Source organism: Pistacia vera, unplaced genomic scaffold, assembly GCF_008641045.1.
Source record: "Pistacia vera cultivar Batoury unplaced genomic scaffold, PisVer_v2 Contig102, whole genome shotgun sequence".
NCBI classification, from domain to species: domain Eukaryota; kingdom Viridiplantae; phylum Streptophyta; class Magnoliopsida; order Sapindales; family Anacardiaceae; genus Pistacia; species Pistacia vera.
Genome location: NW_022195050.1, coordinates 896,644 through 913,262, shown reverse-complemented (window position 1 = coordinate 913,262; position 16,619 = coordinate 896,644). Strand labels below are relative to the sequence as shown.

Below are 16,619 nucleotides of genomic sequence, written 5' to 3'. Positions count from 1 at the left end.
CCATTTGTTCCACTTTTACATTATAGTATGATCATATAATTAATTATAACATTACATAATGAAATGATTACTTAATTAATTATGACATTATATTATAAACATTAGTAATTTACTACATTAGCACAATACCTAATTAAATAATTAAAAATTTAATTATAACATTTAATTATAAACATTAGTATAATAATTAATTAAATGATTAAAAATTTAATTAATTAAAACATTACATTATAATTAAATAATTACTTAATTAATAATAACATTATATTATATTATAATCACTTAATTAATTATAACATTATATAGTTAAATGATTACTTAATTAATTATAAATTCATAACATTACATTATAAACATTAACAATTTACTACGTTAGTACATTACTTAATTAAATGATTAAAAATTTATTTTATTATAACATTGTATTATAGATTTATACTATGATTACTTAATTAATTATAATATTCCATTATAAACATTAGTACAATACTTAATTAAATGATTAGAAAATTAATTAATTATAATATTAAATTATAGATTTATAGTATGATTATTTAATTAATTGTTTGTGTTTTAGTTTTGATTGGGGAATTTTATGTGAATTATGATGAATTGATTGAATTCAAGTGTTGCCTAGAGATTAGAGGATTTATGAGTCACATTGGACACAATTGAATGAGTAATCAAAATTAGTTAGAGGTGTATTTTTAAACTTTGAAGGCATTTTTGTCATTTTTTAAACTAATATTGGGGTAATTAACTTTTTACAGGGTACCTGGGAAAGGAATCGAAACCTACATTTTAGGTTCTGGTTCCTTGAATTTAAGAACCTGCACTATGCGGTTCCAGTTCCGGTTCCTTTTTTTGGAAACTTGCATTGTGCGGTTTCGGTTCCCCCGAAAAATACAGGGTACTCGAAACCGCTCACCCCTATCTGAGAGAGTTGTGGTGCTAAAATTTGATAATGCAACTGCTAACACCTCGATAATTTCTTTATTTGAAAAGAGATTAGCTCTGCATGGTGAAGGCATATTTTTTCACCAAAGATGTGCTTTTGATTGTTAAAGTAGGTTTAAAAGCTATACATTTAAAGATTGAAGAGATGCATGCGACTATCAGATTCATCGTCGGTAGCAATTCAAGATGGACTGAATTCCACAAATATTGTTGTCAAGAGAATCTGCCGATTCAACCAAAGAAGTTATGTACGGACATGCTTGTCCATTGGAACTACACGTACTTGATGTTGGAAAAAGCTATACCAATCGTAAAACAAATTACAGAGTTCGTCAATCGGAAGAATATTCGGAGGAAGTTGTCAATGAATTTGATTGGACGGTTTGCGAACTATTTTTTTTCGTTTCTTAAATTTTTTTACAATTCCTCTAACTTATTAAGTGGTATTTAATATGTTTTACTTTGAATTTCTACAACTTTTGCTATATATAGATATAATGAAGATTTGCGCAACATTGTTGTTGCAATGGAAAAAAATATTGGAAATATTGGTTAGATATTTCATTCTTATATGAATTAGGTCTTATTATAGACCCTAGATTTAAATTAAGTGTATTTAATTGTATGGTTGTTGAGATAGGCCATAATTTACAATATGACTATAGTTCTAATTATTTGATAGAATTTAACATAAAATTGGAAAACCTTTTTCCTTGGTATCAGACTAGGCACATTGGAGCATCTAGTGCCCGCAGAGACGAGCAGTAGGACCCTGATGAAAACCAGGGATGGCAAGGAATAAGCATCTGGAGGTTTGTGGAACACGACAGTGGTGGTGGTGGAAGTAGCAGCTCATATAGACAACTTGGACCAAATGAGTTGCATCGGTACCTACAAATGGACATGTCCTACATGACCATGAAGGAGAAGTGTGAGATGAATGTGCTTAAATGGAGTCAATTCCCTATAGTAGCCCAAATGACACGTGACATTTTATCTGTGCCAGTTTCGACAATTACATCCAAGTTAGCATTCTCAATTAGTGGCTACATTGTTGAAGAGTGAAGATGTTCTTTAACCAATGAGATGGTTGAAGTCATAACATGTTTAAATGATTGGACTCATATAGACAAAAGAGATCAGTAGCACCCTGAAGATCTCGAACTACTCAACCTCTTCAGAAACATAGATTTGGAGGATGTAAATATTATTGACGATGAAAACTAATAATTTAATAAAATCAAATTTATTTAATTGTTTATTTGTGAAGTGTGATTGTGTGAATATTATATTTATGTTAAAACTTAAAATTAAATTATTATTATCTTCTTAAAGTTTAAATTAAAAACACCATAAATTTATAATCAATTAAGAATTAAGTCANTGATTTTTACCATATCAAAATTTAAAATGGCATAAAGCGGTCTGGGTTGAACCCTCTCTAATGCGGGCCAGGTTAGGGTTGACCCGCCTAACCCGACCTATTTGTTCCACTTTTACATTATAGTATGATCGCATAATTAATTATAACATTACATAATGAAATGATTACTTAATTAATTATGACATTATATTATAAACATTAGTAATTTATTACATTAACACAATACCTAATTAAATGATTAAAAATTTAATTATAAACATTAGTATAATAATTAATTAAATGATTAAAAATTTAATTAATTAAAACATTACATTATAATTAAATAATTACTTAATTAATAATAACATTATATTATATTATAATCACTTAATTAATTATAACATTATATAGTTAAATGATTACTTAATTAATTATAAATTCATAACATTACATTATAAACATTAACAATTTACTACGTTAGTACATTACTTAATTAAATGATTAAAAATTTATTTTATTATAACATTGTATTATAGATTTATAGTATGATTACTTAATTAATTATAATATTCTATTATAAACATTAGTACAATATTTAATTAAATGATTAGAAAATTAATTAATTATAATATTAAATTATAGATTTATAGTATGATTATTTAATTAATTGTTTGTGTTTTGGTTTTGATTGGGGAATTTTATGTGAATTATGATGAATTGATTGAATTCAAGTGTTGCCTAGAGATTACAGGATTTATGAGTCACATTGGACACAATTGAATGAGTAATCAAAATTAGTTAGAGGTGTATTTGTAAACTTTGAAGGCATTTTTGTCATTTTTTAAACTAATATTGGGGTAATTAACTTTTTACAGGGTACTTGGGAAAGGAATCGAAACCTGCATTTTAGGTTCTGATTCCTTGAATTTAAGAACCTGCACTGTGCGGTTCCAGTTCCGGTTCCTTTTTTTGGAAACTTGCATTGTGCGGTTTCGGTTCCCCCGAAAAATGCAGGGTACCCGAAACCGCTCACCCCTATCTGAGAGAGTTGTGGTGCTAAAATTTGATAATGCAACTACTAACACCTCGATAATTTCTTTATTTGAAAAGAGATTAGATCCGCATGGTGAAGGCATATTTTTTCACCAAAATGCAGGGTGCTTTTGATTATTAAAGTAGGTTTAAAAGCTATACATTTAAAGATTGAAGAGATGCATGCGACTATCAGATTCATCGTCGGTAGCAATTCAAGTTGGACTGAATTCCACAAATATTGTTGTCAAGAGAATCTGCCGATTCAACCAAAGAAGTTATGTACGGACATGCTTGTCCATTGGAACTACACGTACTTGATGTTGGAAAAAGCTATACCAATCGTAAAACAAATTACACAGTTCGTCAATCGGAAGAATATTCGGAGGAAGTTGTCAATGAATTTGATTGGACGGTTTGCGAACTATTTTTTTTCGTTTCTTAAATTTTTTTACAATTCCTCTAACTTATTAAGTGGTATTTAATATCCTACTACTAACGTAGCATTAGATGTTTTACTTTGAATTTCTACAACTTTTGCTATATATAGATATAATGAAGATTTGCGCAACATTGTTGTTGCAATGGAAAAAAATATTAGAAATATTGGTTAGATATTTTATTCTTATATGAATTAGGTCTTATTGTAGACCCCAGATTTAAATCAAGTGTATTTAATTGTATGGTTGTTGAGATAGGCCATAATTTACAATATGACTATAGTTCTAATTATTTGATAGAATTTAACATAAAATTGAAAAACCTTTTTCCTTTGTATTAGACTAGGCACATTGGAGCATCTAGCGCCAGTAGAGACGAGCAGTAGGACCCTGATGAAAACCAAGGATGGCAAGGAATAAGCATCTGGAGGTTTGTGGAACACGACAGTGGTGGTGGTGGAAGTAGCAGCTCATATAGACAACTTGGACCAAATGAACTGCATCGGTACCTACAAATGGACATGTCCTACATGACCATGAAGGAGAAGTGTGAGATGAATGTGCTTCAATGGAGTCAATTTCCTATAGTAGCCCAAATGACACGTGACATTTTATCTGTGCCAGTTTCGACAATTACACCGAGTTAGCATTCTCAATTAGTGGCTACATTTTTGAAGAGTGAAGATATTCTTTAACCAATGAGATGGTTGAAGTCATAACATGTTTAAATGATTGGACTCATACAGACAAAAGAGATCAGTAGCACCCTGAAGATCCCGAACTACTCAACCTCTTCAGAAACATAGATTTGGAGGATGTAAATATTATTGATGATGAAAACTAATAATTTAATAAAATCAAATTTATTTAATTGTTTATTTGTGAAGTGTGATTGTGTGAATATTATATTTATGTTAAAACTTAAAATTAAATTATTATTATCTTCTTAAAGTTTAAATTAAAAACACCATAAATTTATAATCAATTAAGAATTAAGTCATTAAGTCATTAACATTTAATTATTCATTTATATTTAGTTATTTATTTATTAATCAATTAATAAATAAATAATTTGGAGCAATCCCAAATGGGATCGGTCCCAATTGGGCCCAGTTGGGTTCGGTCCTTGCCCATCTTTAATTTGAGAGCAAAACTTTATCAACAATACTATACTTACAAAGATTTTCATACAAAGTGAGGTGACAAAAAATGAATGGAAGAGTAAAACAAAAAGTCAAACTTATTAAATTCACTCTTCCATTCATTTTTGACACATCACTTTGTATGGAGATCTTTTTAAAATTTATTTATAAGTGTAGTATTACTCAAACTTTATATGCATTGCATTACTTATAATATATTAGTCCCATTTTAAGGGTATTTTTTTTTTTTTAAACTATATAAAAAGGAGTTACTATGAATGGAAATTAAGGGGAGCATTAGTATACAATGGCTTATTTAATTAGAGGATTTTTACAGTATTGGTATGGTAGAGTTAGATGGTATGTTATTAAATGATGTTATGTAAAATTAATATGTCATGTTGCACGTTATCAAGATAAATAGTTCAATTAAAATCATTTATTTATAATGTCATAGTCATCTTGCGATATTCTTTTTAAAATAAAAGCAAGCCAAAACTTCTTACACGCAAATTCATCTGATTCATGTTATATCACTGATGCAAACCAAAATAAATAAATAAATGTTGATACTTGATTTTGACACCAATGACTTACACGTGTAAAGCATTGAGGTGACTTAAGAATTACACGTGAAATATAAATGAAAGGAAATAAAGCGGAAGATGAAATTATATATGTTTGTAGAAACATAAATAAAAGAATGACAAATGCGATTTTTATAGTGGTTTAGATACTCAAAAGCAAATCCTACGTCCAGTGTTATTTCATTATTCTTTGACTATTTCTATGATATTGCGAGTAAGGCGTACAAAGAATGGAGAAATGCTTGGCTTACAAAGAAAGATAATAAAACTCAAATCTATGCCTATCTCTCATATGCATAGCCCCTCTTTTCGTGAAGAGAGGTGCTAATTTATACACCTTTTAGGTCAATGTAATGAATGCTTTTGTAAGTTATCTTGACAAGTAAGGACCACTCTTTAATTCTTATCTTTTTAATTTGATAAAGTTGGGATAGGTGTGCGGTCCTCATCTACTCATAGACAAAACTTGAATCTGTTGGGTTGATAATAGCCGTATCCCTTCTGTCTTGGGGCGACGTGACAACTTCTAGACTGTACAAAGCTTTTCTAAACTTTGATTGGTTGGGGCTAATATCAGTGTGATTTTTTAGGCACAACAATAAATAAAAGAAAAAGAAAAAGAAAAAGTAAACACAAGTTTGGAAAACGGGTTATCATAATATTAGTCTCTTTAGCAAAATTAAAATCATTAATTAATTTCTTTATCTTTTAATTAAAAATCACTAAGTAATGATATTTTATGCTACAAATTACAAATTAAAATATTATCAATAGTTACAAATTAAATTGATTGATTTCGAGAAGATTTTAGAAGAGATAACAAAAATTTACGGCCACCATTCCTGGACTAGGGATTATTAATTGGGGTGGTTGTCACGTCACACGTAAACGTGCTAGAGTAATTAAAATGTTAATACAAGCTGTAGCAAGGGTTATCTTGTAAAGAAAGGGAATTTCGGACGTTCATTAATTACAAGGGGATTTGGGCAACGTAGCAGCGGCAGTTTCAGCAAGTTTAGGGTCGTTCACACTCTTAATAAATAGCACCTTCATTTCTAGACTTATGCAATTGAAGACTGAGGTCGGTCACAAGCGGCAGTTTCACTCGAAGAGCATCAACAGGAAACTTAATTTGTTCAGGAGGCAGCAGCTTCATTTGATCTAAGACCAAAAAACTTTGGTCAGACGATCATTTGAAGATGAAGAATTTATAATCTTGGTCATAAGGAAGCCACTATAGAGGATTAATGGTGGACATCAAAATGATCATCCTGTTCCGAGCAGGAATATAATATTATTCACTAAAGTAGCTTCTTTATACTGCATAAAATCTTATGTGTTGTGCTTTGTCTGCTAAAATTTCCATCTTTTTTAAGTTTCTCCTTTCGGTTTATTGATTCCAAAAAAATTAGTTGAAGAAGCCAACCGGGTGGTTCCACAAGATCTATAGGCAAATTCCAGTGTTCTGATCACCATGATTATAAAATTGATCTCATCAGCAACATCCTTCGGGGTACCGTTGCCCTTTTGTAGTGGAACAAATAATCTTAATTTCAGTCCGGCTGCTGGTCCGGAGAAGAAGAAACATAAACAAGCCTGCAGCTTTAAGTTCAACTTTGGAATATCGTCACTATCAGAAAAAAAGAAGAATAAGAAGGAGATCGTAAGAGCTTCACCGCCCACGGAGATCATCAGTCAACTGCTTGTTCCCATCATTAACACGGTGTCTACAGCCACCGAGGAGAAATGGGAACTTGATAATGGGCAACCAGGGATTGTTGAGCCATCTAGTGGAAGATTGTTACAGGGTGGACTTGTTTTCCAGCAAAACTTTACAATCAGATCATTTGAGATAGGAAGTGATTTCAGATTATCCATTGAAACCTTGATGAATTATTTACAGGTTCTAATTATATCTATTTTATTCGAAATGAAATTAGTTATGCCTGATGTATATATTATGATCTTTTCAACTGGCTTTATTTGTTTGTGGATAGGAAACATCACTCAACCATCTCAAGAGTGCAGGAATACTGGCTGATGGTTTTGGCTCAACCTTAGCGATGACTGCAAAGGACCTCATATGGGTGGTTTGCTGGTCGCACGTGGAGGTCGATTACTATCCTTCATGGTAAGCCACTTCACCATTACCCATTTGCTTTACCTGTGTGACAATTCCTAAACTTGGAGGGATATTATATAATTAATATAATTAATTTTGGCTATTATCAATATTAATTGTATTAACCATCTCACTCTAGAACACTTAATTATAAACTTTAATACATGCATGTTTTATGTAAAAAGAATCCTCTTCAAGTTCTTTAAGATTTTTTTATTTACATAAATGTTAATAACTTTATCTATTATTAAACATTAAATATACCATTGAAATTTGCTTAAATTAAATCTCATGAAGTATATTGAGTGTATTTATTATTTAAAAATTTAAGATGTTTAGCAACTTTCTAATTTGTTAAGGTTGTAAACCCCGCAGCTTTTCTTACGATTGAATTGATGCAGGAGTATTTACTTATGTACTTATTGCTTGATTGGGATATCATGCAAGATGAAAAATCAATTTCACTTACACGAAACTTGATCAACCATATAATATATTCGCGTTAATTTGTTTGTTTGTTTTGAAGGGGTGATGTTGTTCAAGTAGATGCTTGGATGTATAGGTCAGGAAGGAATGGCATCCGCCGAGACTGGCTTATCCAAGACTTGAAGACAGGCAAAACTCTTATACGGGCAACAAGGTTAAATTATTTTTACCAATTTATTACTATTCTTTTGATTCCAATGTCACAGTACAGGCAAAAATTTTACTTTTTTTTTTAATTCGAATCATTTTTATCGATATTTATTATTAACTAAATGAAAATTTTCACTTTTGATGATGAATTTGCATGTTTTGGGTATATAAATTTTCAGTCTATTTGCGATGATGAATAAGAAAACAAGGAAATTTGCTAAGGCGAGCGAGGAAGTGATAGGAGAAATGAAACCTTTTCTTATGCATTGTGACCCTCTCATCAACAAGGACACCAGAAAACTTCTGCAGGTTGAAACTGATACAGCAGATTACATTCGCACAGGTTTAAACGTAAGAGTAAATAATTAATTAACCGTTTTATTATCTATAGAGAGATTCCAATGATTAATTTGAACCTAAAATTTCAGCCTGGATGGACGGACGTGGATGTTAACCAACATGTGAATCATATCAAACTGGTTAACTATGTTCTGGAGGTAGATTTTTAATTAATTACCATCTTTACTAATTGGTTTCTTTACTTTCTTCTTCATGTACATGAATTAATCTTTATTACTCACACAGTACTTAATTCATGTGATGTTTCTTGAGAATCGATCTGTGAATATATATTCAGGGTGTTCCTCCTTCAATTGTGGAGAGTCATGAGCTTTGCGCAATGACATTGGAGTATCGGAAAGAGTGCAGTTTGGATAGTGTACTGCAATCTCTTTCCAAACTCAATAGAAATCAGTTGATCTATGATCAAGAAATTGAGTTCGAACATTCGCTTAGCCTTGAGTGTAGACTTGAAATCGTAAGGGGAAGGTCCAGGTGGAGAAAAAAGTTGTGTCATTAATACATAAAATTTCTAAATACAACAATTGTACTCATCAATACATAAATTTATGTTGTATGCATATATATGCATAATTACATGATGTGATTATTAAAAAAATATATGATTACCTGTGTATATAATAATTTTACTCATCAATACAACATGATTATACAACAATTGTACTCATCAATACAAAAAATTGCTTATCACAACATTAGGATATCTCAGTGTCATTGGTTTATGGCTTTAGGCTTTATATGAACATATGCTAACTTTTCACTATACCAAATCTTTCTAATTTCTATGTCATGAAAGAGATAAGAATATTGATTTGTCAAAGAACAGTGAATATTTTTTTCATTTTCTTCCAGTTCCTCAATTATTCATTAATTTTAGTGTTCTTAATTAATATGTATGCTTTGAACAATGATAATAACTAATAGATGTAAAAATATTGGTTTTTGGAACATTAGAATGTGGATGGAGATGAAATGTGTATTCTTGGTATGAGCTTAATTTCAAAAAAGAAAAAAAAAAAAATATATATAAGTAGCTTAGAAGTGTGTATGGTAAATTGGTAATGAAAAATGTGATGAGTTCAGAAAAACGATAACATGGAAATCGGTATGATAATTAAATGTGGTAAATTTGTTTAGTGAAAAAAAATGTTTAGGGGAATTAAAATGTGGAGGATTTTGTCGGTCTCTTTTGAAAAAAAATGATAAATCGGAGATGTATAAGGGAATCAAATGTTGTTGAGAAATGAGAATGTATATGGGAATTAAAATGTGTATTAATTATATTGTTACGTTGGAGGATGATAATTTGGTGAATTGAAGATATTTATAGGAATTAAATGTGATTTTTTTGAGAAATTAAAATGTGCATCAGGAAAAGTGATGAAGCACCTACTGATGTGTTGGACTACAATAGGAGACGTAGGAGGGGAAAACAGAGGATTATTAGTAATGTAGCAAAAAGGAGTCCTGCGCGAGTGAGTGTGAGGTAGAATTTGGGAGGACAGGTGGCAGCATGAGTGTGGTTTGTTGGAGAATTCTGTTATGGAGTGTGGGACTGAATAGTATAAAGGGAGACAGAGAGAATCAGGGGGATATTCTGACTTGTAAGAAAAGTGGAAGAGTGTCTTTTCGAAGCAAGCTGCCCTGGAAGTCCATGTCAAGCCCATCATCACCCCGACAAAATTAAACCCAAGTACTGTTGTTAAGGGTAGGAAGGATTAAATCCACAAAGAGCAAGATTATCGATCTAATATACATTTGAGTTAGATAAAATAGAAATTGGATAATCGTTTAATTAAAAACTAAGGAAACTAATTGATTTGCAAGTAATTAAAAGCATGAAATTAAAATTAATTAAAACTTAATATTAAAGATGTTGCCATTATGGAATCGGTTCAACTCAAGACCAACTCTTACAATTCCCCTCTTCGCTCTATAGTTTCCTTAACCTACAAGACTAGGCAAATCAATAAAATCATTTTCTGGCAATCTAGGTATAATCTATCTTGTCTCTCTGTCGTCTTAGTTATAGATCGATTAGTTAAACACTGTCACTGACTACTGACAAACGTTACAAGTTAACACCACTAGTTGGTACGCCATTAACAGATACAATCTGTCAACACGTATCATTCAATCAACCAACTACACACTCAATGCAACACAAGTAGAAATGACATTAAGTCCGAATATAACTCGACTACAATCGATGTAAAGTAATTTAAAGCAATACTCAACATTTTGTTATCTCAAACCAACATTTATTGTGCAATAGGTTTTATAGCAACTAATCTCAATGTACAACAACATTAATAAAAAATCATGCATCAAACTACATTAAAGTGTTGAAATCACTCATGAAATAAAAACAAACATAGTTTGAAACACAATACTTAATTGAATGTCCAACGCTTGGGCTCATCCAACTGGTTGAGAGCTGTCAAGGAGAGCTGTGAGTGTCAATCTTGATCTCGTCTACACCGTAATAGACAACTGGGAGCTCAACCGCTCATGGTGGTGTTGACGAAGGCTGGAACATTGGGAATGAAGCTGGTCATGGTGGAGAGGAGGTGACCGACGGTAGGATGATGTGATGAAGGGGTGAAAACGACCAATGTAATGCCTGGTAGACGAATAAGAGCAAGTCACTGGAAAACTTTAGATTCTGATGGGTTTTTCAACGAACGATGGCAAAAATGCGATTTAAAGGTACCGATGGAAAGCTACAAGTTGGGGAGTCTGTCTATGCAGATGGGAAGTCGAGATGACGCCGGAAAAGGAGTGAAAATTGGTGAAGAAGGTGAGGAGTTGCAAATGGGAATGTGAAGAGTTGTGCCATTTCTCACCGAAAAGTGATAGATCGACTTCTGTGGAGATCGGGGAAGGTCGACCCGCTACCAGGAAGGATCAACATTGTCGAAAAAGTGAAGAGTCGTGGCTGTGGAAGGTGAAACGTCGTCAGCGGCAGGAGATGAAACGTCACGGCGTGGAGGAGATGGAAACTATAGCTTGGCCAGCATGAGGGAAGGTGAAACGTCGCCAGCTGGCGGCCAAGGGAGGTGAGGGTGGCAACTTGCGCCCAAATGCGAGCTTTCACCTTCTTTTTGTACTAAATCTAGAAAATATCATTCCAGTCCCTACACAAATGAAAAGTGACAAAGTCAACCCCTGATATTTATGACAATTTGATCCTTGAATAGCCTAAATGAGACAAAATCAACCATAATCAATAAATCACACCCTAATATCAACTTACACAATCTCAAAATTCATTCCAAACATGCACAAATTTTAAGGAAAAATTAAAATGTGATTTTTCATTCATAATCTCATAAATTCTTTAATTTCCTCACCATGATTTCATTATTAAGCACAAATGGGTATTTTAATCATCTTAATAGAGTCATTTTCATGACTTTAATAGTCCAGCAGACTATGTTTTCTTTATTGTTTTGATTTTATTTTCATTGTTCTGTTTTCTATTTCTTGATGAATTGAAATTGTGTTAACTGGTGTAGTTTCATTGACATCAATACAAATATCCTCATATTTTGTTTATCTTTTGGGTTGTGTGAGTTTGTTGGTGTGTATTTCTGTGTTTGTTCTTGGTAGATAGATACTGTTGGTGGTTTGATGGTGGATTCGGAATAGGTATCTATCAATTGGTATCAGAGCATAATTGGGGGTTACGAGAATGAAGGCAAGAGTTGAAGATGTTGAAAGAGAGATATCAAAACTTGGGGTTGAAATGAGTACCATCAAAGAACATCTGGTTAAGATCAGGCTTGGATGAGGAGGAAAGACGAAGAATAAGTTGAACGAGGGGAGAGAGATGGTTCGACAGAGGCGTCGAGAAATTCAGGGAGGGTTGACGACCAAAACAATAGGGAATCGAATTAGAATGAAAATGGAAACTCCGGTAACATAGGTCATAATCAAATAGAAGTGGGTGGTCAAAAATTAGAAATATTCATTTTCTTGGGTGATGACCCTTATGGGTGGGTGTTTAGAATGGAGCATTACTTTACTGTGAATGGAATACTAGAACTGGAAAGATTGGCAGCAGTAGCCATGTATGTGTTGGCAATGTTGTCAGCTGGTTTCAATGGATGGAGGCGAGAGCTCCGATCACCACTTGGCCGACCTTCAAACAAGAGCTCCTTTCATCAATTTAGTGGGTCACAAGAGGGTAGCCTTTATGAAGCTCTAATGGGAATCTAGCAAAATGGGATAATGGAAGAATTCTGGCAAAGATTTGAGGCTATATTTGCACAATTGGTGGAAGAGAAAGAAGAAGTATTGATGACAACTTTTTTTAATGGACTAAAGGCTAAAATTCGGGTCAAAATCAGGTTAGCCCAACCTAAAAATTTAGTTCAATTATTGGATTTGGCCCAAAGGATAGAGCAGAAAAACTAGGCTTTGGAGGAATTGAAAGGTGAGCCTGGGCTAGGGTCTTTTGAAGGTGGACTAGGTCAAGCTTTTAATTCAACTGGGTTTGGATAGGGTAGAGCACATGGGTAAGTTGAAATAGGGTCTAGGACTCATTCTAATACATTCCAATTTGCAAATAACTCCAGACAAACTTCCTTCAATGAACAATTGAGAGTCTCCTCCACCCTTTCACAAGCGCTTTTGTTCATGAAACGAAAGACCACAAAGCACGACTTTGACCACCAATCAACGTGGCAGTAGCGCATCAATCCAAAGACCCCTAGATTTCAATCTCTATTTTTGATGAAATCTTTCCTTCAGGCACATGATAGAGAACAAAATTTAGAGGAAGAAGGAAAGATGTTTATGTTTTCAGTGTGATGCAAAATTTGCTACAAGCCATTGATGTGGGGACAAGCAATATCAAATAATCTTGGTTGACAAAGATGAAGATGTTACAGAGCAAAATATTGGAGGGATAGTCTTGAAAATACGAAAAAGCCACCGTAGTAGGGTGTTGAGCTTTCTCTTAGTTCTATCGTAGGGATAAATGGGTCAAAGGCGATGAAATTGAAGGGGTATATACGAGATGAATAGGTGATTGTGTTGGTGGATAGTCGGGCTTCGCACAATTTTCTTATAAAGAAGATAATTAAAAAATTGGGAATTCCAGTTACAAAGACTCAATTGATCGGGCTTAAATAGGAGATGGGTACAGAGTGAAGAGTGACAGTGAGTGTTGAGAGGTGTGTTTGAAGCTTCAAGGGGTTGCTGTCGTGCATAATTTTGTTCCTTTTGAAATGAGTAGCATAGATGTTGTGATAGGAACTGCTTGGTTAGAGACTCTTGGAGAAACTACTATGGATTGGAAGGAACAAGTTATGAAGTTTAGGCTTGGTGATGATACTGTGAAGTTAATGGGTGACCCATCCCTTAGCAAAACGATGGTGTCCTTGAAAGCAATGATCAAGACACTGCAAAATGAAGGGAAAAGTTGTATGGTTGAGTTCGGTCAGTTACAAAAGCAATCTGAGTATAAGAAAGATGTGGATAGCCAACTGTTGCTAGTGTTAGAAAGATTTCAGATCATTTTTAAGCTGTTGTCCGAATTACGATTCTGCAGACCACAAGATGATGCCATAAGATTGTTACCCGAAGCTGAAACACCAAATATTAGACCTTATAGTACCCATATTACCAAAAAAATGAAATTGAGAGGATCATTAGGGAGATGTTAGACAGGACATATTAAGCCTAGTGTGAGCCCCTTCTCGAGCCCAGTTCTATTAGTAAAGAAAATAGATGGGGGCTAGCGATTTTGTGTTGATTACAAATTGTTGAACAAGTTGACTATTCTTGATAAGTTCCTTATTCCAGCGATTGATGAGTTGCTTGATGAACTAGGGGGAGCAACTGTATTTTCGAAGCTCGATCTAAAATCGAGCCATCACTAGATTTGAGTGCGGTCTGAAGATACCCACAAAACAACTTTTAGAACTCACGAAGGGCACTATGAGTTCATGGTTATGCCCTTCGGTTTGACCAATGTACCCTCAAAATTTCAAGCCTTGATGAATGAGATCTTTCAGTCGTACCTTAGAAAATTTATACTTGTATTCTTCGATGTCATCTTGGTATACACAAGTCAATAAGTGAACATGTACAACACCTCCAAATCACCCTTCAAACCTTGGTGGAACATCACTTAGTAGCCAACTAGAAAAGTGCTTCTTTGAATAAATAAAGTTAAGAGTATCTCGGCCATATAATCTCAGTCGAAGGGGTGGCAGTGGATCCATCGAAAATCGAAAGTATAATCAATTGGCCAATTCCGAGAGATGTGAGAGCTCTTAGAGGTTTTTTGGGGCTAACTAGGTAGTACAAAAGAATTGTCCAAGATTACGGTAAACTGGCACTTCTTGAAAGAATAACATGAAGAGGTGGCGGAAAATGTAGATTGAAAGCATGAGAGGGTTGGATTAGTAGGATTCAAAAAAATTTCAAACAAAGTTTGAAAACATTGTACCTTTTCCTTTGCTTAAGGTTGATGAAGCCAAGATTCAAAGGGATGAATCCTCCACACTTAACAACATCTTGAGAGAGCGAGAGAGTCTGAATCCTAAGAAAGAGAGATTGATTTTCTTTTGAGTGAACAAAATGAATCATTAACCTAAAATGCAACCATTTGCATTTATATATACATGGACCATTTTGTAATTAGTTGTTTTTCACTTCTATGCCCCAATAAAATCTTATTTTAAAAGTAGCCCAAGTATTTATTATTTTACCCTTTGAATAATCATTTCTCTCTCTTATTCTGCTCTAACTTTTCAAGGCTATTAGTGTGACCATGTAGGTACACCGTGGATTAGCCATGAGCTAGTTCTAGATGAATTCAAAAACCTGTCCGGAGGCTCAACGACTATGGTAAACATCTAGCAATGTGCCATAGTCCCTAAACCACGATGAAGAAATACTTCATCGAACCCATTTTAGATCATATATACCATGTAGGTAAAGTCCCTCCGTTGATATATTCTGATCGAGTACAGATCCATGAAATGCCAAAATCCTAAACTCGATCTTCTACCGAATCGTTTATTAATATGTCCGGAACTCGTCATCATGAACTTACTTTCTTATGACTAATAATAGACTCTGGCCAGAGATTCTGATTTCTGACATTTATCGACGTTCGTCCAGGAACTCGAATTCAGATGGAGTCAGCGGTACTCCTGATCCTATATTTCTGAGTCAATGGATCCCTTCTTGAACATCATTCGTTTTCGCATATGAACAACGCATGACCAAATAGACTTTATCATACGAAACATGACTAGTCTCCTACTCATACACCGTATGAACCATACGCATTTGTATCGGATCCGACTACAATGTCTCAGGTCAAAGGACTACATTGTGCACTGATATAACCAAAGGATAAATCATTGACTACATGCTTTTCCAAGTGATTTGTGGTTATTCGATCACGTTCAAAAAATAGTTCACCAACCGCTAATCCATACCAAAGCTCCAGTGACATAACTATCATCGTCATCCATACTTATATCAACTCATGATATCTTTTGGAAACATCCAGTATGCCTACTATGCAATATAGTTGCCCAAATTATATTGCTTTCGTAGGGAACCCTTTTGATAATTCATTTACCGATTAAATGAATCATCTGGACAATTTATATACATACTTTATTTTAAATGCATGACTGAATAAAAGAAGCAATTTATATATATGAATTGAAAAACTCTTTCTTCTATTATTTATGATATATTGATACAAGACAAAATGCTCTAAAACCGACAATACGAATGGTTTCTAGGGCATACACTAATATACACTAACACTTCCTCTCACAACCTTATTAAAAAAAAGACTCATTTCTATGGAATGAAGTCACTCAAGGAGCCTTTGAAGCCTTGAAGCATATCTTGACTAGTGTATCGGTTTTAGCCATGCTCAACTTTTCTAAGTAGCTTGTGATTGAAAGTGACGCATCAAGAACTGGATTAGGGGCTGCACTTATG

At 33.5% G+C, this 16,619-nt stretch overlaps 1 protein-coding gene across 1 annotated transcript; it reads left to right on the top strand.

Moving 5' to 3' along the window:
- Positions 1-6,508: 6,508 nt before the first annotated feature.
- Positions 6,509-9,216, top strand: LOC116121983 (palmitoyl-acyl carrier protein thioesterase, chloroplastic-like). The gene is made up of 6 exons (XM_031407890.1): positions 6,509-7,424; positions 7,519-7,652; positions 8,170-8,283; positions 8,459-8,630; positions 8,708-8,776; positions 8,917-9,216. The coding sequence occupies exons 1-6, from the start codon at positions 6,996-6,998 to the stop codon at positions 9,136-9,138; spliced, it is 1,140 nt and encodes a 379-aa protein (XP_031263750.1). The 5' UTR covers positions 6,509-6,995; the 3' UTR covers positions 9,139-9,216.
- The last annotated feature ends 7,403 nt before the right edge of the window (positions 9,217-16,619 follow it).

Bases quoted from the DNA above. Each gene is read 5' to 3' on its own strand.
- LOC116121983 (XM_031407890.1), top strand. From the start codon at position 6,996: ATGATTATAAAATTGATCTCATCAGCAACATCCTTCGGGGTACCGTTG. The intron at 8,284-8,458 runs GTTAAATTATTT...ATAAATTTTCAG, and splicing joins ACTCTTATACGGGCAACAAG to TCTATTTGCGATGATGAATA. The intron at 8,777-8,916 runs GTAGATTTTTAA...ATATATATTCAG, and splicing joins TGGTTAACTATGTTCTGGAG to GGTGTTCCTCCTTCAATTGT.